The 26,330-nt window shown below is 46.2% G+C and overlaps 2 protein-coding genes across 4 annotated transcripts in view; both read right to left on the bottom strand.

Annotated features, from left to right (window-relative positions):
* PPP1R21 (protein phosphatase 1 regulatory subunit 21) overlaps window positions 1-5,563 on the bottom strand; it is a 42,904-nt gene extending 37,341 nt beyond the window's left edge. For both annotated transcript variants that reach the window (XM_081903936.1, XM_081903935.1), the window contains exons 1-2: window positions 5,400-5,563; window positions 672-740 (exon numbers count right to left, since the gene is read on the bottom strand). In XM_081903936.1, coding sequence (XP_081760062.1) covers window positions 672-740; window positions 5,400-5,459 — 129 coding nt within the window. In that variant the 5' untranslated portion in view covers window positions 5,460-5,563. The remainder of the gene's footprint in view (window positions 1-671; window positions 741-5,399) is intronic.
* A 9,420-nt stretch (window positions 5,564-14,983) lies between these two features.
* Window positions 14,984-26,330, bottom strand: part of FOXN2 (forkhead box N2) — a 53,434-nt gene continuing 42,087 nt past the window's right edge. For both annotated transcript variants that reach the window (XM_081904219.1, XM_081904220.1), the window contains exon 6: window positions 14,984-24,415. In XM_081904219.1, coding sequence (XP_081760345.1) covers window positions 23,868-24,415 — 548 coding nt within the window. In that variant the 3' untranslated portion in view covers window positions 14,984-23,867. The remainder of the gene's footprint in view (window positions 24,416-26,330) is intronic.

Consider the following 26,330-nt stretch of genomic DNA (forward strand, 5'->3'; position numbering starts at 1 on the left):
TTCCATTAGTGCAAGGGCTTCCGTTTGCACAACTTCCACTCCTGGCACGATCTCCCCAAATCTGTTCTGCGGGGTTGGGGAGACCCCCCAGAACAGATTTAGGGCACAGATAGAGAAAGAGGAGAGGCAGGAATTTCTATTGCACAGCCAAAAGTCCTTGCGCTAATGGAACTACTTCAGTGAGTACCACCCAGACAAAAGAAATCGTATGATGATTCTTGAAGTAAACTTGGAGAACAGAATCTGGCAACTCCCTTGGGTGCTGTCACTTTAGTTATGTTGATAACAGTCCTGGAAAGCAGAATGTGGGATTCTGCCCCTCCCTCTGCTGCTGACAGCTAATGGTACTCTCTCCAGCAGCAGCAGTGGTGGAAAACAGAAGGCTGGCTTTCATTGGCCTCACCCTCACTTGCCAGCAGAGAGGCGTCTTTTCTTCTGCAGAAGCAGCAGCAACAGTTCTCTGTAAGATTCTATCAATACATGCTGTGGTGTGTGTTCTTCAAAAATTCAAGAGATGTTTGACACCTTATATGTCAACAAAAATGTATGTGTGACATGGAGCTAGCGCCAACCCTGTACAATCAAGGCAGATTTGCACAGAACTGTGTATGTAAGCAAGCAGTAAATGTCAGAATCAAGCTCATTTTCACTTCATTGTTTTAAAAGCATACCTTCAGTGATGCTGAATTTGCTTGCTCATCCACCACACCCTTTTTCAGTACATGGTTCTGAGCTCGAAGCTGCAAAAGAGAGACAATGAGAAATCATTAACTCAGTGATGAAGCAATGAGGTTGCATCGAGCTGATCATTAGCCACCTGCAAAATCTTGCCTTTCTCTAGGAAAATAAGCAGCACACTCAGAGGACCACAGAAAAAGCATAAATGTCATTTGTAAGCTCATAATATAGAATCTAAATTAAATTTTAGACTTGGGCAAGTCAATTTAGCCACCTAATTTTTTCAAGATGCGAAGGGCATTGACAACAGAGAACTTCCAGTGCAAATCTGATTGTGGTTGCTAAAGTACTTTTAGCTACAAAAGGTCTGGAGATATTGGCTCCATGAGGAATTTGATGGCATTGGTTCACAGTGTGTCTCAGTAGCCCAGTGATTTTTGAAGTAGAAGAATCAGGAGCTTTGCGGGTCTATTGGACTCAGAAGTGACACCACCACAGAATGATCTGCAAACTATTTACCAGGGAAGGTCTCCATCTCAGTAGCAGAACACATCCTCTGCTGCAGAAGGTCCTAAATTCAACCCCTGACATTCCCAGGTGGGGCTGGGCAAGTTTCTGTGCCTGAAACCATGAAGAGCCTTTAGCAGTGACAGTAGACAAAACTGAGATGGACTGACTGTTAATCTGACTTGGAATCGGTCGCTTCAGTTGCCTATCAATAGTTCCAAATCCCCAATTAGATGGATAGTAATAAGTATGGCTCCCTGAAAAATATATTGCCTGCTGCAACTGGTCTTTCTCTTCAATATGAAGGTGCAGGGGAATGCTGTGTGGGCTGTGTTCTAAGGTCACATGCAACTATCAAAAAATGCAGCCGGCCTGGGCATTGACACACATGGCGCTGACCCGAAAACTAGAAAATGTCCCTAGAATCCCCATCAACACACAACGTTCCTCAGCAGACATTCAGGAGTTACTCGTTAACGAAGCTGATGTAGGAAACATTCAATGGCAGCAGTACACAACACATGCAATGTTTCATTTAAATTACAGTTTAAACATTAAAACAGACTGTCCTTGCTCTTCAAAAAAATCAAAATTTTCTCTTTGGGGGATGGTGGCTGAAAGAGTCCAAATTCCACTTCACGCTTTTCAGAATGGGAGTGCATTTAATAGCCGACTGGGCGGTGTTCCTTTGTGTGCATATTTACACAACTAGGAAAATGAATTTTAGTGCTTATTTTGATAAAATGTTAATGACACTGGTGAACAAGGCATTTAAACGACATGTTACTTTCCCAATTGACGTGGCATGCAAAATACACATTTTTAAGCCATTAACTGTTTTGTTTCATATTTCCACACTACAACACATAGTGGTGCTTCTTTATGCATAGCAGGCATGTCCAACAGGTCGATCGTGATCTACTGGTCGATCGCGTGTGTGTCCCTGATCAATTGCGCCTGTGCGGTCCTTACTGATCTCCCCAAAAAGCTCAACAAGTTAGGTCAGTACTCCCCTTAAAAAAGCTCAACAATTTATTCCTGACTATGACAATGGGTAGATCACAGCCAGTTTTTTTTATATACTGGGAGTAGATCACAGTCTCTTGGAAGTTGGACGAGCCTGATCTATAGGATTACCAGCGTATGTTTTGCTCCAAACAGGTTCATCTCTTCTGTTGGCATCCATCTTGGGAGACCATGCCTTTAGGGGTGAAATCAAACTCTTATAACCCACGTTGTCTCTTACAGTGATATCTACCTATCATTGAATGGCCATAGTGGTCTCATGTACCTAGTAGTTAGGTATAGTACTCAGGATAGGGGGTCTTGATTCAGGAAAACCTGAGCTCTCTTTTTTCATTAGGCACTGTTAGAATCACTGCCATTATCTCTTCCTCTCAGCTGTTGTAGATGGAAGCCTTATGGCAGAGCTTTCCAAACTGTGTCAAGATATGTAGGTATGTAATGTGAACATTCCTTGCGCTCCTCCTGGGGTTGGAAAGAAGGGGTTAGTTTAACCTCCGGTTTGCTAGCAAAACTGAATTACTGCATCGCGAAATAATGCATGTCTAAAAAGTGTGTCACCAACATGAAAAGTTTGGAGAGCTCTGCCTTAAGGAATAAATCAGATGTGCTAGGGGAGTAGGTAGAAAAAGGGAAGGCTGACTGAACATCTCACCAACACTAAAGACAAAAAATATGAAGGATCGCAATAATTCAGCAGCAATGTTAAAAAAAAGAAATAAAAAGTTGTATCTGGACAGGAGAATCAAGAGATCCACATAATCTATAGCTGGTAACTCTCGCTACCAAGGAGGGAATCACTATACTAATAAGAGACTATTATTCTTAAGTGCAAAGAAGCAACAAGCTAGCCCTGTGTGCAGGGGACACTCTGTCTCAATATTAATAACAGAAGATGTTGAAAAGACAGGAAAAACAGATGGCACTTCAAAATTAGCACTAAGGAAGTATATACTGTATACTTCCTCATGATAGAGAATCTGTATCACTACCAAGAGAGACTGGTAGCTGGAAGTATCTCGGAACAAGTATTCATACGTGTATGTGTGCATCTCCTGAGAAACTGAACTATGAAAGCATGTAGTGTACCAATAGTGTAGACCTGCTGCTGTGGAATCAACACACAAATGCTGCTGTCAGAATTAGAAGTCGTTGGTCATATTATAAGAGGGAGATTATTACATCAAAGAGCTTCAGCATCAACCCTGTAAGAAGTGTTAGCATCACAAATGAGACTTTTTAGCACTTCAGTCAATGAAAATTTACATCATAAAAGCTGGTTAGATTTTAAGATGCTAAAGGTAAAGGTAAAGGTACCCCTGCCCGTACGGGCCAGTCTTGACAGACTCTGGGGTTGTGCGCCCATCTCACTTAAGAGGCCAGGGGCCAGCGCTGTCCGGAGACACTTCCGGGTCACGTGGCCAGCGTGACATCGCTGCTCTGGCGAGCCAGAGCCGCACACGGAAACGCCGTTTACCTTCCCGCTGGTAAGCGGTCCCTATTTATCTACTTGCACCCGGAGGTGCTTTCAAACTGCTAGGTTGGCAGGCGCTGGGACCGAGCAGCGGGAGCGCACCCCGCCGCAGGGATTCGAACCGCCGACCTTTCGATCGGCAAGTCCTAGGCGCTGAGGCTTTAACCCACAGCGCCACCTGTGTCCCCAATTAAGATGCTACTGAGCTTTTAAAATGCTTTTTATTAATATTTTTAATAGACAAGGGCTAGCTGAGCACACCCATGCATATGAAAGTGCCAAAGGATACAGTAATCACTTTGTTGTTTTTTTGCAGGACAAGCATCTGCTTTGTAAAAGGCAACAGCCCCAGCACTGTATCAGCACTAAAGGCTGGTATGGACAGCTCCTGCATTAATATTCCCTAAGTACACAAAACAGAGAACAACAGCCACCATCACAGTGAATGCAAGAAAGCAGCTGTGCAGATAGTATACTCTTTATTCAGCATCTAGCTGTCCCCCTGCAAGGAATGCAAAGATCTTAGGAGCCCATCTAATCCAGCATCCTGTTCTCACAGTGGCCAACTGGACGCTTATGGAAAATCCACAGGCAGGACCTGAGTGCAACAGTGCTCTGCTCAGTTGCAATTTTCAGCACCTGCTTTTAAGAAACATACTCACCTCCAACAGTGAAGACAAAATGTAAGCTTTTCTGGCTAGTGGCTATTGACAGCCATATCCTCATCTCTGGGAAAAAAAGCGGGAGGTATGTGCACCTGCCACCCCCCCCCTACACTCTCCTTTCTGCCCTGGGTTAGACATTGGGATGGGCAAGTATCAACAGGCTGCATTTGATTGAGGAACCTTTAACTGCTGATCCCTAGCTCCCCGCACTATGCCAATTTGCAGGTAAAGTCATACCTTGGGTTACAGATGCTTCAGGTTGCGTTTTTTCAGGTTACGGATGCGCTGAAACCCAGAAATACGAGAACGGGTTACTTCTGGGTTTCGGCGGTCGTGCATGCGCAGAAGTGCTAAATCATGTTTTGCGCATGCACAGAAGCGCTGAATTGCAACCCGCCGTGCGTAGACGCAGTGCTGCGGGTTGCAAACGTGCCTCCCACACGGATCACGTTCGCAACCCGAGCATCCACTGTACACACTCAGGGTTGTTTTTATTTGGATTATATATTTTGTGGTTTTATATTTTGATTTTGCTCTGTGAACTGCCCTGAGAACTCCAGGTATAGGACGGTATATAAATTCAATAATAATAATAATAATAACCTGCCATTCCATTTGCCCATCTAGCCCAGTACCGTCTGCTACAATGTGCAGGAGCTCTCCAATACGAGCAGCTCCCGTTAATTAAAACCACCATCTGGAACTGCGAAGGATTGAAGCCTTCTGCACGCCCAGCATGTGCGCCTTGGTCCTTCACCCCCAAATAAACAATGACACAAGTCATCTCTGCTTGCCCGAGGTAGCCCAGGACTTCCCCCGTCTCTGCCGGGCTGCAACAGGACTGGGGCAGGGAGGAGGAAGCGGCGGACCCTGCCTCAGTCCTGGCTGAGGAAGGGCGGAGGCGAGCGGGGTCCGCGAAAACTGACCCCGCGGGGCTCCCGTACCCTTGCGAGGGTCTCCTCAGTATGAAGGGACCTGGGGCGGGGGCGTCGCTACGAGGCAGCCCCGCGAGGAGGCCTCCGCGTCGAGGGGGCGGCGGCGCGGCCCAATACCTTGGAATACTCCTGAGCCAGCTTCTGGTACTTCCCTTGCAGCTCGGCAGCCGCCGCCATGGCCGCTCACCGCAGGCGCGGCTGAGGGACGGGGAGACCCGCTATCCGGAGAGCCGCCCCGCCGCCGCTCAGCCCACAGCGGGAGACGCACTTCCGGGTTCGGGCGGAGCTGGCGCGCTGACGTCACCGCGCAGCCTCGGCCCGGCGCCCGCCGGTCCGCCATCTTGGATCCCCTACCCGACCAGCGGCGGTTGAAAAGGGGGAAAAGGGAGCGGGGCGGGAGGGGGGAAGTAGGCGACGTGAAAGTGCCACTGCCGCAGTAGGCATTGCTGGGTGACGGGAGCGGGGCTTGAGCCATAAAAGGCCGCTGCCCGTTTTCTCGTGGACGGCGGGCGGCCAACGGAAGTCGGGGCGGAACACGTGATTGCGGGCGCCCTCTGCGCGCGCGCGCCGCTACCGTCGTCCTGGTAACCGGCGCCCTGGTCGCCGTGCGCGGGGCGTCTCCTATGGCGGTTCGGCTCAGTGGCTACGGGGTCTCCCCCACGGGCCGCGGCTATGGACGACGCCTCCCAGAATGCAGCGGGGCGGCGTTGCCATGGCAGCCGTAGATCTTTTTCCCAGGGCTGGGAACACAAAAGGCCGGAGCTGGGGCTTCGCTGGCTGGGCTGATGCCTGGAGGGGAGGCCCTTTTCTCCACGGGCTTAGGCTGCGCGCGACCCTTGAATTTGGCGGGCCTTGCTTCCCAGCAGGGAGGGTCAGGATCGCGCTGCTGAGCTGACTTAGGAAGGAAAACCTGTCGCACCAAGTAGCCTCTCCATAGGGTTGCACTGTGGGCATCTGGAGAGGACACAAACCATAGAATCCTATGGAAGGGACCCCTGAGGGTCATCTAGCCCAACCCCCTGCAATGCCGGCATAGGCAGCTGCCCCATACAGGTATCGAACCTGCAGCCTTGGCATTGTCAGCACCCTGCTCTTACCAACTGGGCTATCCAGGCACTTTAGGAGTCTTCACTCGTGAGCACATTATAGAGAACAATGTGGTTTGGGTGGCCCTCACCAAAGTGATGGCCAACATTTTGGGCGGATGAGGCAAATGCAGTGAGGTGAAGGTCACCAGTACCTACCCGCTATTCTCCCTGCTATGTTTGAGGCAGCAGCATACCTCTGAATGCTAGTTGCTGAGAACGGCAGGGCTGCTATTCTTATTTAAAACATTTACATACTACCATTTCTTCCAGAAAAAGCTCAAGGTGGTGTACAAGGTGATGACCCTTGGGGTCCCTTCCAACAACAACCTTGTGAGGTAGGTTGCATTGTGGCTGGCCTAAGATGATGATGATGATGATTATTATTATTATTATTATTATTTATACTCTGCCCTCCCCAGCCAGGGCTGGGCTCAAGGCAGCTAACCCCAAATATAAATTACAATAAAACGTAATAGAAAAAAAACAGTTAATTAAAATACAGCTTAAAATGCAGCCTCATTTTAGTAGCAGCCCATAAATCAAGACCATAAAGGGAGGAAACATCAGATATTCACCCAACCCAGCTATCCAAGCTTGTCCTACATGGGCCAGCAAAAAACCCCAGGGAAAATTTATATACCAAATCCCATATAAGGGGTCAGACTGAGTCCAAACCAGGTGGAACAGCTCTGTCTTGCAAGCCCTGCAGAAAGATGTCAAGTCCCGCAGGGCCCTAGTCTCTTGTGACAGAGCGTTCTACCAAATCGGGGCCAGTGTTGAAAAGGCCCTGGTCCTAGTTGAGACCAATCTAACCTTCTTGAAGCTCAGGACCTCCAAAGTGTTATTTATGGACCTTTAAGGTCCTCCGCAGGACATACCCAATGAGTTTCAAGTGGGGATTCGAATCCTGGTCTCTCCGTTCATAGTCCCAATGCTAACTCAGTGGTTCTCAAGCTCTTTGCCCTGGACCACATTTTCAGAATAATAATTTGCTCACTCCACACTGAATTTGTAATTGATAAAAAATACATTGGAAAACAAAAAGAAAACTCCTAGCAGTCAGTGGTTGATTTATAACGTAGACAACTACTTTTTAATATAATAATGGGGCAACCAGAAAGTATAAAACAAAAGAAAATGAATCATTCCCAAGATATAAATGAGCCTTAAGTATGTGTAGCTCAATGAGTGAGCTTGCTTTCACTGGGTAATATTATTTATAGTAGGTCTAATCAAAACACTCAAATTAGACCTATGCAAATAAGCCTTTCTCTTCTGATCTTTAATTTTTTCAGAAAATATATTCTGCAAATAATAATAAAATATTATACTACACTTAAATGTTTAAATATTTCTTTGATTGCCCTTGAATCTTCCTGCCACACTGGCCATCCTCTTTGCACAACAGTGTGGTGCACCACTGCTCTAACCATTACACCACACTGGCTCTGCTTTCAGGCTTCCCACAGTGGTTATCTGCTTGGCCACTGCGAGAAAACCAGGATGCTGGACCAGGTAGTCCTTGGGCTGGATCCAGGACCAGGAGGGCTCTTCTGATATGGGTGGTCTCCCAATGACCACCCTGTGATTGGCAGACAACGAAGGCTGTGGCAAACAGGCCCAGGAATAGCAGGGACTGCCAGGGCCCAATGACCTGACCAAGGGTACCACGTGCTAATACCTGCCGTGCAGTTACCTGTCATTGGAAGTGAGGTGGGTAGTGCCCTGCGACAGTCATTTTCGGATGTGGCACCCCAAGTTCCTAATGATTCCCCCAGGAAGGCTTGCATGGCATTGTGCTTGATGCCATTTTGGCACCAGGTGAAAAACTTTTCAGTTGCTTGGGACTTTTTAGATATTTTAATCCTGTTTCATGGTGGTTGTTTCATTTGAATATAATTTCAGTGCTGACATCTGTACTGCACTACTGTTTTATTGCCTAACTTAGAAGCCTCACTACTCCAGCAGAATGCCAAGTACAACAGTGGTACGGAGACAGAGTATGCGGTAGGGGCAACAGTGGTGTAAACCAAAGTATACAAAGTTTTAAAAATTAGCACAGAAAATATGAGAAAATGCATGCTTCAACGAAGTCCAGGTCATGATGGGAATTTGTAGCTGTTGTTACAGGTAGAAAAGGCTTAAACTTTGACAGAGATTCCAGAGGTGCGTGTTTAATTTTGAGCTGTGCCTAAATATTTTTTTGAAGATTTAAGTCACTTCTCTGGATACTGAAACCCAATTACAGTGGTACCTCAGGTGAAGTACTTAATTCATTCCAGAGGTCTGCTCTTAACCTGAAACTGTTCTTAACCTGAAGCACCACTTTAGCTAATGGGGCCTCCTGCTGCTGCCGCCGCACCGCTGGAGCACGATTTCTGTTCTCATCCTGAAGCAAAGTTCTTAACCTGAAGCACTATTTCTGGGTTAGCGGAGTCTGTAACCTGAAGCGTATGTAACCTGAAACGTATGTAACCCGAGGTACCACTGTAACGTTTTACACGTTCCCTGTGAATAACCCAATTTGCTCTTGAAGTTCACTAGGGGGAGCTTTTTGTCTGTGATTGGAATGCAAGCTCCGCTTTTCTGTACAGTACTTTCAGAAATAAAATAGAAGCTCGCAATTCAAGTTGGTTGTGTGACTAAGGCCGAAACTAGACAAGTCACCACTCGTACAATTAGCAATTGTGTGAATGGCTTTTAAAAAGCAAATAGCATGGGTGTTGAGTGGGCACCCAATGTGGTCTCAGTTTGGACCCAGGCCCCACTTTGCAAGGAAGAAAACCTTTTATTATTTACTTGAAGTATTTCCACACACCCCTGAAAAAGGTTCACAGAGCAGCTTACAGAGTTCTTTCTGGATTAGAGCAAGGGTCAATTCCCCGTACATTGTGTATCACCCAGGGCTGAGCAATGTATTGAATTGGCAGGAAGCGATTCATAAATGAAACAATAACCAAAACAAAAATTCCCCAATATCTCTGGAAACTCACAAGAAGGGTCATAGCCTGTACAGTTGTACCTTGGAAGTTGAATGGAATCCATTCCGGAAGTCCATTCAACTTCCAAAATGTTTGAAACCCAAAGAGTGGCTTCTGATTGGCTGCAGGAATGTTTGGCTTCCAAAAATACAGTCACTTCTAGCTTTGTGGTGTTTGGAAGCCAAAACATTTAAGAACTAGGCTATTCGAAAACCAAGGTACGACTGTAGGTTTGTTATGTACTGAGTTGAATAGGATCCAAACTGCAGCAGTCTGATTGGTCCTAGAACAATAGGCTCCAAAAGGCAGCAGTCTGATTGGTCCTAGAACAATAGGCTCCAAAAGGCAGCAGTCTGATTGGTCCTAGAATAATGCAGCAGTATGATTGGTTAGCAGGAACCACCCAATCATGCTCCAGATAGAAGTGAATCCACAACCTGATTGGCTTACAGTAGAATTCTGGAATTAGCCAATCATGTGCAGCCCATTGTGTAAATAATGTATATAAAGCAGATACTTTGAGGGGACATTCATTCATTCCTCCTCACCACTATGAGCTGAATAAAGAGCATGAAATCACTTTGCGACTCTGAGTATATTTCAAGGTTGTATCCAGCATCTAGTACTCAGTGCTACCTTGATTCTGTAAAGTGAAGGCTCAAGGTTTATCATGACCTATCCTTAATTATATATTTTTTTACCCATCCTAGCTTGGGTCCGTCACCAAATTTTATGACCGCAAACATCACAAGTTAATCCACCATGTAGTAAAGTTCTTCCTTCTGCCCAGTCATGTTCGTTTACGGGTTCTGAGAATTTCACTACAGTTTTCTGTGAACTGGGGAGGGTGTGGGGAGAGAACCAGAAGTTGTTGGGAAACGGCCACTGTGAGTCATCCAAACCCAGCAGCTCCAGCTGAACCCAGCCCCACAGAAACCGATGCTGCAATGCTCCAAACGGCTGTTTTGTTTCTGTTATCATAGCAACAGTAAGGCTGATCAGCAAAATGTACATGCTTTCCCATGGCAGTCTTGACAAATCTCTCTTGTGCAGGCAGTGCCTTTTAAATCTCTCCAAACCCAGTTATTCTTTACTGTACTTAGAAAACCAGGCATGAGGGGGAGAGCAGAATGTACAGACAGGTGTGTGCTTGGTTACACATAAAATCCATAAAATATTGTGATGCTAGGGAAGCATTATGGGCTACTGATGTTGCCACAGCAAGATCCCATGTAAGGCAAATACAAACCTCTGTTCTGCGCTTCTCTCCTAAGCTTATTTTAATCCTCCATACTTGCAAAAAACACTTTACTAATATGATATTGGGGCCAAATAAACCACATTGCATCATTTTAAAATAGAGAGGGAGAGGCATTTGACAACGACTCCAGTTTATTGTACATGTGTATGGTTTTCAGATCCTGTAATAACTTGGTTTAAGGCATCTCCCTTTATTCCTGATACGGGCCAAGTGGCTGGGAGTCTATGTTTCATTTCTCACTATGCCCTGAAGTAGGTTCAGTCCAGGGCATTGTGGGACACTTGAAAGTGGCAGTCAGTACCTGGGCCTGGCACTGATTGGATAACCTCAAAACTATATGGGCACCTTAGTTAGCATCAGGGATAGGCTCTGCCAGAGTGCTGGTTCCCCAGTTGCTGTTCCCTAGTACCACAAATTAACATCAGGCCTAGCAAAACCTGCCTCTTGCTTAACACACTCTGGTCTCCACCAGCAGGACTTTTTGTAGCCACTATTCCAATGGGATCTGCAAGCACAACCATTTGCTTGTTGCATATTAGCAAAGCATACGCTCCAACATTTCACCAGTGAAAACATTTCAACAACAACAACGAATAATAATAATGCCATTAATTTGATTTTAGAATGCATTTCAATTAATTGATTGTGATTTTATGTAAACTGTGTTACTTTTATTGTTGTTAGCCACTCTGAGTCTGGCTTTGGCTGGGGAGGGCATGATATAAATAAAATTTTAAATTTATAATTAAATAAAATTATTATTATACTTAATAATAATAATTGTTGTTGTTGTACTATTTATACCCTACCCATCTAACTGGCTCACTTCAGCCAGCCTGGGTAGCTTCCAGCATACAGTGGTACCTCGGGTTACATACGCTTCAGGTTACATACACTTCCGGTTACAGACTCCACTAACCCAGAAATAGTACCTCGGGTTAAGAACTTTGCTTCAGGATGAGAACAGAAATCGTGCTTAACCACTGTATATAAAACATAACAAAATATTAAACATTAAAAAAAACACCTTCCCTATACAGTCCTGCCTTCAGATGGCTCAGGGGTCGGATAACTCCATGCCCTCCAACACTTCTCCGATGAAAACAGGGATGTCATAAGGAAAAGCCAGACATTCCAGGACATTCAAATCAGAAACTGGGACGGCTTCTATAAATCCAGGACTGTCCCTGGAAAATAGAGGCACTCAGAGGGTCTGTAAATGGCTGCCTTTATCTCTTATGCAGAAAAGTATATCACTCGCCTTTGGGGAGCAGATCTGGCCTCTGCCAAGTCTTCATTGACAAGGACATTGTAGAAGGCGGAAATGTGTCTCCATACTGAATTTGCCAGGGCATGTATGCAAAAGTAATTTCAGCCTGACTTCCCAGCCCTCCCAATGTAAGGGTAAATATTTCTCTAGTGTACGTTGTTTAAATACAGAGCAAATGTTCTAACCCTCCCTGAAACCATTTCTTAAACAACAACAACAACATATCCAGAAACAGCCCAGAAACCACTCTAGTTACAATGAATCCTGGCTCTTCTAGAGTTAAACCCTTTAAAATTAGGTCTTGCCGAAAGCTGGCTCAGTTGCCTAGCAACTGCAGCATGGGATGCTACTGTCATTCACGGGGTACTTCCCCTAGAGAGTCAACCTTCTGCTCACACAAAGCAGGTTATGATTGGGTGGAGATGACATCATACCGCTTGACAAGAGCTCCAAAATTTTTCTTTTACAAAGAAAGGCAACTACTTTTGAAACCGGTTCCAAGGGAAATTCCTAAGGAAGGACCTTACGGATTCCTAAGGCAGTTTATCCAGGGCAAAGGAAGAAAGGCTCAGGCCTGGGACCCACAGATAGTCCTTCAAGCTTCTCTCTCTCTGGCCAGAAGTACAAAGGGCTTCTGCAAGCCATAGACCCCACCAGGCAAAATGGCGCTGCCTCTCCGCATCCCAAGCCTTATTTACCTGGATTGACTCCAGAGATGTGAGGAGAAGCAGCAGAAAGAGCTCACAAGAGCTCAGCGAGATCTCGCTGGAAATGGCCACCCCCTCGGCTTCTCCTTGCTTCTCTGACAGGTTGGTGGAATGCTCACAGGGGCACTGTCCCTGAGGATTCTTCTGCCTGAGGCGAATGCCCCAGACCACCTCATGGGTGGGCCGGCCCTGGTTTCAGCACGCACACATTGGAGAAACTAATGGAGGATACGGCTTTCAGTGCCCACTAGCCATGATGCCTATGTGAGGCAGTCTCTTCCTGAAATTCAGTTGCTGCAAATAAATTAATAATAATAATAATAATAATAATAATAATAATAATAATAATAATAATTTATTATTTATAGCCCGCCATTTGGCTGGGCCTCCCCAGCCACTCTGGGCGGCCTCCAACAACATATTGAAATACAGTAATGCATCAAACATTAAAAGCTTCCCTAAACAGGGCTGCCTTCAGATGTCTTCTAAAAGTCTGGTAGTTGTTGTTCTCTTTGACATCTGGTGGGAGGGCGTTCCACAGGGCGGGCGCCACTACCAAGAAGGCCCTCTGCCTGGTTCCCTGTAACTTGGCTTCTCTCAGTGAGGGAACCGCCAGAAGGCCCTTGGTGCTGGACCTCAGTGTCCAGGTAGAACGATGGGGGTGGAGACGCTCCTTCAGATATACTGGACCAAGGCCATTTAGGGCTTTAAAGGTCAGCACCAACACTTTGAATTGTGCTCGGAAATGTACTCAGAAACAAACCATGGGAGGAGTGTTAGTGTGCTTGGGTCTTGCTTGCAGGCTTTCCAAAGGTATCTAGTTGGCCGCTCTGAGAGCAGGATCCTGGACCAGATGAATCATTGGCCTGATCCAGAAAGCTCTTGTGTTCTTACTAGACACCTCTCGACTTTTGCACGGCTAAAAGGTAGCCTGCTGTGCAGATGTTGAGAGTTACATCTCTTCTTGTTCACTTCCTTCTCCCATGTTTGCCTCTGACTCCCAGCATGCAGACCTTGGAAGTATACTTACGATGGAATGTGGTGCTGTGGCTGAAAAATAATGACCCCCATTTCTGCTCTAAGAGGGAAAAACTATGTAGTGATGCAGCAATAAAACTGCTGGCTCGTTTGCAAAGCTAAGCAGGGTCCAGTAGGGTTTCAAATTGGAGGGGGACCACACATTGAGATTCCTGCATTGCAAGGGGTTGGACTGGATTACCCTTGGGATCATTTCCAGCTCTACAACTCCTCTTGGGCAGCCAACGGGCTCTCAGCAACATTATAGAGGGGCAGAGAGGTACAGAAGGGAGAGAATTCTGCCTTGCCATACCTCCAGGTGTGACCAAGGCTTTACACTAGAATTGTACTGTTCTGGGGCAAGCAAATGGCAAGACTATTGAAGGGCAGGGAGCTGCCTGTTCCTTGATTAAGTGGAGATACCAGCAGTAGCAGTGGTTTGAGCTTTGATCCCAATGGCATCAGCAAGCATACCAGCTCACATGCTTCCTTGAAGTTAAGCAGATGGCTGCCCCTTTCCTGAGAGGTTTCAAGAACTGAGAGCAAAGGGTTCCAACGAAAAGGAGAATTAGGTAGAGGCCCATGGGAAAGAGAATTTTCTCTGAGCCTCTGCCTAATAAACAGTGGACAGGCAAGGGGTTCCCCTTAGTTCATCGCTCCCTCGCTTAAATTTCTATCCTGCCTTCCTTCCATCCATCCTGGAACCCAAAGCAAGCACATATGTGCGGGAACCCAAAGCAGAAACCTCCCACATTGCAGGGGGTTGGACTAGATGATCATATGATTCTGTGGTTCCCAGGACTCCCAGTGCTGCCACTGACCAGACCCAAGCTGGCTTAGCTTCAGCAAAGTGGCAGCCTCGTGCTCCCCCTTGCTCCACCCACCCGCAGCAAAACATTAAATGTGGAGAGGAATCCTCTATCCACCACTCCCCCACCATGACTTGGAAGTCGAACGGAATCCATTCCAGAAGTCCGTTCAACTTCCAAAACCGTTCGGAAACCAAGGCGCAGCTTCCTATTGGCTGCAGGAAGCTCCTGCAGCCAATCGGAAGCCGCAGAGGACGTTCGGATTCCAAAGAACATTCGCAAACCAGAACAATCACTTCCAGGTTTGTGGCGTTCGGGAGCCAAAACGTTCCGAGTCGCAAGGCGTTTGTCAACCAAGGTACGACTGTAAATCAAAACAAGCAGCAAAGTGTCAAAAATGCTGGATAACTGTAATTGAATTTACAGGAACGAGTCTTCAAAAGTCTAAAGTTCTGCAATCTTGTCTATCCACAGTGCTATTTTAACTAGAAAAAGAGGTGCCGGAACTCACCATGAATACCTCCCTGGTTCTCTTGTAGTGTCACCCACAAAATACATCACTCAAGAATGTTATAAAACAAAGTTTATTTTGAAATACTTTTATCATAATGAATTGCATCTCTTTGGTAAAAATAAACTCCATAAACATTTCAATTAATAGAGGTTAGCATACAAAAACTAAAATATCTGTAAAATTGTCTTTAAACCAGGCAAACTACTCAACTGGGCTCAAGGTATAAAGGGTTTAGAACGGTGTTTTTATCTACTGGCAGAGTTTTATTCTAAGTAAATTCTAAGAAAACAGGCAAACGGGGATCATTAGAAAGAACTCCAGTTACTTTGATCCGAAAGCATTCGTACAATTTCCACCTCTTCAATAAATAATAGTTACAATGAATTGGCAATTGTAAATGGTTTCATATATCACTGTAAGATGGCAACATAATACTTTTTAAATTATGCACTTTAAGTCTGGGGGGAAATGTACATTTCTAAAAACAGACCTTTTATTGGCACTGGCAGTTAAGCTGTGGAGAATGCGATTTCCCTCCCAATAAATGGCAGGTACAATATTTTAAAAAATACTCTACTCTTCTTTTTCAATAAATATTTTGACTACACCATTATTAGCATGGCGGGGCATCCTTTGCTTTAACCAAAGCGCTTGATTTAGCCAAACAAAGAAGCTGCAAAAACCATACAAGTTCAAAAAGTTGGGCTTTTTTTTTTTCTAGAAAGGATTGCCTGCAATTCTCCTGGAAGCTATAATTTAAGCACTGGAATATGAAAGAGCTAAAGATTTGCACAGCACAGCCGGCAGTTGTTATCTCAAGTAGGGGCGACCCTCTTCCAGAAACCTCTCCAGGGCAATCTTTAGCGCTTGAGGAAGCTGCGTTTAACATCTCCCCCCTGCTGCTGCTGATTTCAACTCATTTACAAAGTTTAAAAAGCATAAAGGAAAGAGCAAAAAAAAGAAACCCAAAACCCTCAAAACCTCACAAACATCAGAACTATACTTGAACACTTGGCATGGAATTGCTACGGCCAATGGCATTGCCTGTGTCCTCCATTTCTCTCCCTACAATGCATAGGGCAGCTCCTCCTCACCCCCAAATCATTATGCCACTCAAATTTCCTGACCAGTGGCAACAAGGCAGTGGAGTTCAACAGAAGGGTGGGTGGTTCCACACATTGCACGGGAGTAACTGAAATTGGGAGGTTCCTTTCACACAAACAGCCTAACACACCATCAAGGTATATCTTCATGTATACTGCCACCGTCACTGTCAACGCTTTCGCGTCCCCAACGGTAACAGCTCTTTTCTCCAAAGAGATCCTGCAATTGCTGAACCACAAGATCTACCTGCTCCTACCCTTATAGTGGCAACAGCAACAACAAAAAGGTTTCGTTCATCCTTTTGACTTGATAGGTCTAGATTAGCCTGTATTAAGAACTGAGCAATAACAACAACAATAATAATAGCAACAATAAAAATAATGAAGGGTAATTAAAAGCCGAGCTACATGGACAGAAAATAGTATATGGCACAGTCATCCAGGAATTGCACTGCAGATCATAAAGGGGGGTGGGGGCGGCAGGATTTATTAATGACTTCTGCACAAACTCCCTGCAGGCAGAAGGCTCACATGTCAAGGATAAAGGTTCTAGCCTAGCCTTCTCACAGACGAGCTGGTTTTCTATGTGCCAGATTCACACACACGCACACATCTGCACTCTAAAGCGGTATAGCCTAAGGAGGACTGTTCCACGTTACTTCTTCTGAAGTCACCAATTAATTCTCATTCAAAACATTTATATTAAAAGGGCATGTCGTGTTGGCAAAACGAAGGCAACCTGGGACTCAACTATTCTTAGAAGAGAAAAAGTAGGTGCAGAGGCACTCTGCCGTTGGCAGTATGCCTTTTAATAGGCAGGAAAGGCCAAAATAACGAAGAGGAAGGAGAAGCACCACTGAACAATTAAAAAGGCATTAACATCCTTTCAAGGTGCATTTAGAGAACAACGGCCCTTAGTTTCATGCCCTGGCTAGCGAAGTCAGCAGCACCTGCAAACGCACAGGTATGCAACCTGCCACTATCATGAGTGAGGGACCTGCGTTAATACTTCTCTACCAACGTTTGCTTCTGCCTTGTAGCCATCCTAACCTGTATTGTTGGGAACAGCAGAGGGTCAAAGTCCCAGACCTGCAAGGAAGGAGCAAATTTTCAAGGAAGGGATGTATGTTCAGAAACGCCAGACATCATTGGGTATTTCCCCGCTATGCCAGAGCTAACCGGATGCAAAGAAATCAAGGACTTAGCCACAGAAAAGTGAGATAGGGAAGGGCTGAGATAGAGAAATTCTGGAAACTTTTCTCCGTTTGCTGGAACAGACGTCTGCGTGGAGTCTTGCCATAGGAAGACACACAGGTTGACAGCCCACGAAGGAAAAGAACATAATCTGAACTACAGTAGCAGACAAACAGGGTTCACGGACCTGCCAATGCTGAAAAATTGGGGAGCAAATACTTGCTCGCACCACATGATTGCCCGAGGATGGCAGAGCTGTTGTGCACAAGCTGCTCTGGAATCGGGAGGGGTGCATTCTGACCACCCTGGGAATGCGAGTATGGCAGTTCCCTTCCCTGAACTTTTCCCACATTGCATTAGGGAAAAGGATCATCTCTTCCCCTGTTACCACACAGTCTCCAAATTGTTCTAATAAGTATGTAAAACTCCGGGCAGAGCCATTCAAAATTCAGGAGTTGTGTGTCTCTGTGTGTGTGATTTTTTTTCAACCCCCCACTCACCCACCAAATGAAAAAAGATTCGTGCGCATAGCATTATCAGGAAGAGGGTTGTACGAAACCTCTCTCTAAGGTGCTGATTTTCTACATGCAGGGAGCGGTGATGGTTTTAACATGAAGGAAAAAAACCAAACCCACTACATCCCATCTGCAGGTTGGATGACACTAGTTGAAGTGATGGAATGCAGAATTCCATCCTTCCAGGGGCAGCATTCAGGTGGACCATGGCTTACTGAGAGTGAGCAGAGTGCTAGGACAGACTCCCAGTTCCTTGCTGATACCCTTTTCCACTAGCTCAGGGAACCCTGGGCCTTGCCATCCCATGGCATCTGCACCAGCGCCCATGGTTTCATACTCCCAAACAGGACGCTATCAGGAAGACAAGAGCAGACCTTGGCTTCAAGCAATGGTTTGTTTGGAGAGAAACAAACCCGAAGCACCAGTTCAGACACCACACAGTAAGCAACACGGCGGAACAAAATTGGGGAGCCTGCACTAGTCCACTGCTTGACCGCGGTAAAACATGGTTGATGGCATACAGGGTTATCCAAATGCATCCCATCAGATCCCAAGCACCAGACGACGACGTCATTACACTGCCACTAGTTTCAGCCCTTTAATTCGGACTCACAGCGGAGGTTTTGTTCCTCCTACTTTTGTTCCCACGCCACGGGGACATGTTCCTGTGTTATTGCTCCACCTTTGTCCGTGGAAAATATAAAAAAAAAAACCTAATTAATGAAACGGCGAACAAGTACAGCACATTTCCCAGCACAAAAGTGACACTAGATGCTTCACTAGTAAAGAGGGAGGATACAGGGAGACAATTCTGTGCACGCCAATTTCTGGCAGGCAGGGAGGCAGGGGTTAAGGGAAGAAGAGGAAGATGGCAGACAGAACAGGTCAGGTGTAAGACAACAAGACTGATCCAACAAGTTCTAGGGGGAAAGGAGCCTCATTTGGAAATCTGGTCAATTTTAGCCGGAACTGAGTTTAGTCCTTGCCGGCTTTCAAAAGATACACAAGAATGAAAGAAACACGACCTTTTTATTATTTTAAAAATAAATAAAATCCAGCCCTATCGTTATCTGTATTAGTACAAAAACAAATTCCACACCACGTAAGTTATTGAACACTTATTTTGGACGAATGTTAATGGGAGGGACACCTCTTTTCAGCACATACGACATACAGGAATTTAAAGATGTGCATTTGCACTTAATTTACAAGCTTGTCCATTTGCAATGAGTTCACATTCAACCCCCATGCGGCAGGTGCTCGAGACCACTTAGTAGGACATCGTTTTTTCACTTAAGGAGGTGGGCTCACAAGTCACACCTGTGGCAAAAGCCATGACATGGGAAGGGTGTCAGTCTAGAGCCATTTGCAAGTTCAGACATGAGCATCTATTGGCCCCTTTCTTTCTCTGCATTTCTGCCAAATCTAAAGCTTCGGTAGTTTCTATTGAGTGAAAAATATTTTGCAAATTAATCCCACCTAATGACGCACAAACTGATCCCAAGCTGCTACAATAGTAGTTTTGCGGGTATTGTTCAACTGCTCCCAATTGTTTTAGTTTCCATTCTGTTAAAATCTTCAACAGCCAATATTCAAAACGACCTGTGGGCGCCCTTGAAAGCATGGCAGTCAGAGTCTTCAAGCAGCCTCAGCTCAGCATATCTGCTGGAAGACCTCCCCCCCATAAACCACCCCAAGACCAGCAGGCAGGATTCCACTCTGAGTGTTGTTTTATGGAGGTGAGATCTAGCGAAACTTAGAGCAGGGTCTTTTCGGTCGTGGCACCACAACCTTAAGAACAGCCTGCACAAAGAGGGCCACTGAACACCCTCTTTGTACAGCAAATAAGAACTTTTAAATTTAAATGATTTTAAACCATAGTCTGTGCGCAGTCAATGTGCTACCCTCTAATTGTCTGGCCAATAGCTAGGGATGATGTGAGCTGTGGTTTTAAACACCTAGAGATCACCATGTTGACTATCCCGCCAGAAGCTTACCAAGCCAGGCTTCTGTTTTCTTTTGTTCTAGTGGACTTCTTAAAGATGTCCTTTGAGAGTATTCAATTTCTTTTTAAAACCTATAAACTTTTTTTTAGAAATAAATCACAAAGCATCATGTCTGACTTGCAGGTAGACCCACTTGTAAACCCTTCCCATGTTTGACTTGTTGCCGTGAAGTTCTGGGAAGCAAAACAGTGACACAGGAAACGGCTCTAAAGGGGCTTTCAGCAAGAAGATTGTTTTGGCCAATCCATCAGAACCTCTGGGGAGAAGAGAAGCAGCAGGCAACATACACGATGGGCACCATTGGCGTTTATAGACTTTTACATCAGAGAAAGTGGTGTACAAACAGGTGAGAGCGTGCAAACACCCATGCATTAGAGACTTTTTTTTGTCTAGAAACTAGCAACATGATTACAGAGCAGAGCCATTTACAGTTTACTACCATTTGAACGAAAGATTTCCTCTGAAATTCCGGGAGGGGGTGGAATGCTACATAAATCCTTGCAAACGTAAGGCCTACACTGGGAGAATCTCTTGACCAGATTATGCAGTTGAGAGTAGTTGGGATCCAGCAAACCACGTCAAGGTCTTGAGCTGGGAGAAAGCCTGGTTTGGGTTCACTGGATCCCAGCCCAAGGCATTGAAACTCCACAGCAAGGGTAGCCAATGGGATGCTTTCTGGATCTTGCTGAGCTCCAGTTCCCATCAGCACACCCAATATGGCCAATGGTCATCAGCAATGGAACTGGTAGCCCAAGACATATAGAAGGCGTGAGGGATGGGGCAGGGGTGTTTGCAGAATAGTTTCAAGAATTATTAAGCTGGCAGAGTGTATAAGGTGGCTTACGTTCATGAAGAGGCAGTGAAATCAGAACTCTTGACCACCTCTGGCTTAGTCACCAAGGAACCAGAGAAGCTCTGCACCATTAATAGAAGTTTAGCTTCCCACTTTCGTTCTCTGCCAACCTGGAAGCATTTTGCTAATGGGGAGGCAAGGTTTGCTCAACCAGCCACTCGTGACTGCTCAACACTCGGAAACACGGGAAAGAAATTAAAAAGTGGCACTTCAAGTTGACCCTCCATGCCAGGCAGAATGAGCTACGCTAATGCTTTGATCGTTACAAAAGAACGCTCAAGGGGTTCTCAGAACCACAGGGCGCACTTTGTGGAAATGTTTCCTGCACAAGCATCCACCAGAAGGAACAGGAGTGGGGTAAGAGCTGGGCTGTGCCTCCCTGGAGAGACGGGACTGGACTGACATGGGAGATCTTTCCAGTGGCACCATGACACTCCATTCCCAGGCTACTATTTCACTCCAGTCAGGGCCATTTCCCAACACGGCATGGGTGCAGGATCCATCCCACCCCCCTTGGTGATACATGTGGGTCTTTCCCTCCATCTCCAAAACTCATCATTACAAGTAGCAGGAACAGCAAAAGGTCTAGACTGGACTGCACACCTGGATGGCAGACTGGCCGCACCATTCAGGCAATGATGCCTCCAGCTGCCTAACAACAGCCAAACAACACAGCAGCCACCACAGAAGACCCAGGAGGACACAAACATTCTGTGTTATGGTTCGTGGGAATGGTAAAATACACAAAGGTTTCCCGTGGAAGTCCATGCACGAGGCATATGTCATCGCACAGAAAGGGCTGTGTCAGAAGATAGAAGGTGTCTGGATCATTACCTGGAGTTAGCCCGCACTCAGGGCTTCACAGGCACATCTTAACCATTCCCACGTTACATTTTAAGCATGCGCTAGAATACTGTGTTGGCGGAAGAGCAAGCACAGAGCTCTTGGGCTTCCTTGACACTTGGCAAGGGAGGGGATATTATTGCTGCGATAACGAATAAAAAGAAAGGTGCCGTTCTGGCTGCACGAACCATGGCAAAATTAACAGGAGTCAGGATTCTAACGGTCACTGCTCCCCAAGGAAGATGGGATGGACGGCTAACCATCAACCGCAGGCATTTCCTACGCTCCTCTCAGAGTCTTAAGGAGGGAGCGTGACTCTGCGCGCACACACGTTTAGAAAACGGTGCCCTTTAAGGCTGCGTATTATATACTGTCTTCTTGAGGGATGCTAGGTTAATACAGTGCAAAACTGAAGCACACAGTAGAAGAGAAGAAAAAAAGGCCGGTTTTCCAAGTGGAGTAAGAATGCATTCAAGAACCTAGTCCTCATTGAGGCTGCCAGCTCTGTTTGTACGGTTCTGCTTCTAACTGCAGGTGGGGGCTCACACAGTGTAAAGCTGCACTGCAATTTGAATGATTTTTTACATTTAAAAGAACTCAATGTCAGGAAGAAAGCCAGGCTAGAGTCCTTCCCCTGGACACCTAGTTTTCTGCTTCACGCAGAACAGTAATCAATTGTGTGTGCCCTCACCTGTAGCCTAAAATGGTCCAGTCCAGAACAAGCTTTTCTCCTCAGTGAGAAGTAGGCCAGTATCAACCACCGTAACCTTAAAACAAAAGAAACCCATTTTATTATGCTTCACCTGAACAAGTAACTACAAGTTCTCTGTGCAACAGTCATTTACAATTTTAGCAGTCAACATTTTTCACTCAATCTGGATATTGAGACCAAAAGAACATTGGGTTTGCTAATAAAAGTGTGCGCTGAAGATCTAAAATATAATAACGAAATAAAATATAAGAAAGGAAGAAAGGAAGGAAGGAAGAAAGACAGGAAAAGGAACCAGCTCCTTACTTTGTGCTGTTCCAAGGAAGGTGAGGACAAGAGTGGAGATTAACCCTTCAAGATTAGAGTCTCAAAAACGTTTACATGGTGCATTCCCAACACCTTCCCTGCGTTATCGTTGCAGGCATCAGTCAATCGCTAACTGACCCATGATGGCAGTTGTCTAGTATTCAGGTTATTCCAGACCCTCGACTTGCACATGAGACAATTACACAACAACGGAAGCCAAGCTGAAAGCTGGTAGACCTTATCCTGCGTTTGCAAATACTTAAATCTGAACATGTGAAGGTGTCAGAACCAGCTCAGGGATAGTCAACTCCATGCTCTTCCGTTCTTGCTGGACTCCCAAGTCCCATCAGCCCCAACCAGCATGGACTTTGATCAAGAAGGGTGGAAGATGTAGTCCAAAACTGGAAGAGCACCATGTTGGCTGCCCCTGGTCTAGAACCGACAGAGGTAGGAGCCCGTGGGCACAGAGAGAGGGGGCAGGATTGCGCCTGCTTATTCTCCTGCTCCCAATGCACCTCCCTCCACTTTCAGCCCCACCTGGGATTTGTGAATTGCATGTCAATCTGGAACAGGAGACAGTCCATGTAGCCTTTTCCCGCTTGATCGCCACCGACTGATCTTTGAGGGCCAAAAATTATGCAGGCTGAGAACTACATGTGTAGAGTTCAATGCAGGCACTGCATCCACTCCACCCTCTCCCCGAAAAATTAGAGAAAGACAGGCTACACATTGGACTTTATGCGCCATAACATACAAACACCAGGCCTTGCTGCGGAACAGGCGCACCAGGAAGCAAGGCACAATTCTTCACTCCCATTGGAGGAAATGGGGCATGTGTGGCTCTCTAGATGCTGTTGGACTACAACTCCCATCAACCCCTGCCAGCACAGCCAATGGGGAGGGCAGAAGGGATCTGTAGTCCAGCTCCCAACATTTGGTCGGCTGCCCTGTTCTCTGCGCAGAGCCCTATGAACTCAGACAGGTCAAATGAAGCCCCCAGGTTCCAAACCCAAAGAGACGTACAAGGTATGAGATGACAGAGATAATGGCACCCACTCCTCCAATAAACTCAAATATTCAGCTTTGCTAAAATTACCAGGGAGAAGGAACTGCTGTGTTGGTTTGTTGGTTGGTTGGTTTTGCCCCCGTCCCACCGGTTTTGCACAATTGTAATCCGCTCTTCAATGCTTCAAAACCACCGCTTTTGCAATTAGAAAAAGAAACAAATTGCAAAACTATAATCTGTGAAAATAAAAATACATGAACAAAAAGTCCTTTTATGGCTTTGATCTCCCTTGTGAAGGGTAAAAAGTAGAGGAGTATTGCCACGCTAAAAAATAAAATATGCATTTATCTCTATTGATAGACGTATCTTCTCTCCCCCCCCCCCCCGTCCCCAAACACACTTCTCAGGCTGTGACGTCGTTCCTTCTCCTTCGTTTCTGGCTATGGGTCTTTGCAGTACTTATGAGGGAGCCTAGACAGGGGCTAATCCCGGCTAGATGAAGCAGAGACCCGGCCGCCTCTTTCAGTTCCTCGTCAATTTCTAGGCACAGCTCCTCCAGGGCTTTCTTGCGAGGCTGGGCCTTGTCTGAGGTGGCGTGGCACGGCTGCGAGGTGTAGCCGCTATCGGCCAGGGGGTCGTCGTCGTCGTCCTCTTCGCGGTCGTCTCCGTCCGTGTCCACCTCACTGTGGAACCCTTCGCTGCCCTCGCTCCCCACCCGGCTGGCCTCGGAGACAAACTCGTAGACCTCGTCGACGGACGACAGGGAAGACACACTCGAGGGCGACACGCAGCGCTGCGAGGCCACACTGCTGGCACTGTAGTTGTGGTCCTCGTTGGGGTCAATGTTGGGGACGGGGAAATCGCTCCCCCCGGGACTTGCCTTGCCGTGGCTTTGGAACGTGCTGACGTAATTCCTTTTCTTTGACAGCTTGAGAGGCTGCGGCTTCTTACCTGAGGAAAATAAAGAGTCTTGTCAGAAGCGGGAGGGATCAGTGCCTTCCCACCCCACCCCACCCTGATGCCCTCCAGATGTATTGGGCGGGCTTTTCAGCAGCTGGCTATGTTTAGCCTCTAAAAGAGGAGACTGAGAGGAGATAACAAAAGCCACCTTCAAATATCTTAAGGGCTTTCCCATGGAAGATGGAGCAAGCTTGTTTTCTCCTGCTCTGGAGGGTAGGACTCAAGCGACAAGAAAGGAGATTCCGACTAAACATCAGGAAAAACTGTCTGGCAGTAAGAGCTGTTTGGCAGTGGAACGGTCTCCCTCAGAAGGACTCTCCTTCCTTGGAGGTTTTTAAGCAGAGGTTGGATGGTCATCTGTCATGGATGCTTGAGTTGAGATTCCTGCATTGCAGGGGGTTGGGCTAGAGGACTCACAGTGTCCCTTCCAACTCTACAATTCTATGATTCCATGAAAGGGGTCAGGTTTCCAATACCAGCGTTCGGCAAGCACCATCTTTTAGACCTGAGGTTCCCAAAGATTTCCAGGCCACTTAACTCCATTAACTCACCCCTATTGCCCCGAACCCTATAAAAAGCATTATTCAGAATAGCCATTTCCACGACCCACAAAGGAAAATAACAACACAATAAGATTCAAAACAGTAACCATTAATAGCACATTTATCCAAAATCCAGTTCAAACTATGTGCAGTGGTTTCATTGTTTTTTAAAAATGGGTGAATTTGATCCAGTGATACCAGCTTTCCAAAGTCTGATACAGTGGTGCCCCGCAAGACAAACGCCTCGCAAGACGGAAAACCCGCTAGACGAAAGGGTTTTCCGTTTTGGAGGTGCTTCGCAAAACGAATTTCCTATGGGCTTGCTTTGCAAGACGAAAATGTCTTGCGAGTTCCTGCGGTTTCTTTCCCTCCCCCCCCTTTCCCCAAGCCGCTAAGCCGCTAATCAGCTGATCCGCTAAGGCGCTTATCAGCTAATCCGCTAAGCCGCTTATCAGCTGATCCGCTAAGCCCGCTAAGCCGCTAATGGGCTTGCTTCGCAATACGAAAAAACTGCAAGACGAACAGACTCGCAGAACGGATTCTTTTCGTCTTGCAAGGTACCACTGTAGTTATTTACACCTCCAGTGCCCCCCTGCCACCTCCTCTGTGACCCCTTAGCGCCCCCAGGCAATCCCGCCACCCCTGGGGGGGGCAGGACCACCCACTTTAGGAAACGCTGATTTAGACCCCTGCTGAAAACTTTTCTGTTTTGGCGGGCCTGTCCAGACACATGATTTTGTTACGATTTGTTGTTTTTAAATGCCACAAACCTTCTTTAAATACGTCTTCACTTTATTTCTAATTGTTTTTATTACAGATGTGTTTGGTGCCCTGGGCTGCTTTCAAAGGAAGGACATGCTGTAAGTTTAACAAACAAATATAAAAAGGTAAAGGACCCCTGACGACTCTGGGGTTGCAGCGCTCATTTCGCTTTACTGGCCAAGGGAGTCGACGTTTGTCCGCAGACAGCTTCCGGGTCATGTGGCCAGCATGACTAAGTTGCTTCTGGTGAAAGCAGAGCAGCACATGGAAACGCTGTTTACCTTCCCGCCAGAGCGGTACCTATTTATCTACTTGCACTTTGACGTGCTTTTGAACTGCTAGGTTGGCAGGAGCTGGGACTGAGCAATGGGAGCTCACCCTGTCGTGGGGATTCGAACCGCCGACCTTCTGATCAGCAAGCCCAGAGGCTCAGTGGTTTAGACCACAGCGCCACCCCCATCCCATAACAAACAAATATAATAATAAATAAATGTAGTTACTTTTGTAACTTTTATTGTTATTATCTAATTTTTAATATCTTTTTATTGCGCACGCGCTCTCTCTCTCTCTCTCTCTATATATAGTTTTTTCTTCTGTTTTGT

The sequence above is a fragment of the Podarcis melisellensis genome (assembly GCF_964234715.1).
Source record: "Podarcis melisellensis genome assembly, chromosome: 3".
Classification (NCBI taxonomy): Eukaryota; Metazoa; Chordata; class Lepidosauria; order Squamata; family Lacertidae; genus Podarcis; species Podarcis melisellensis.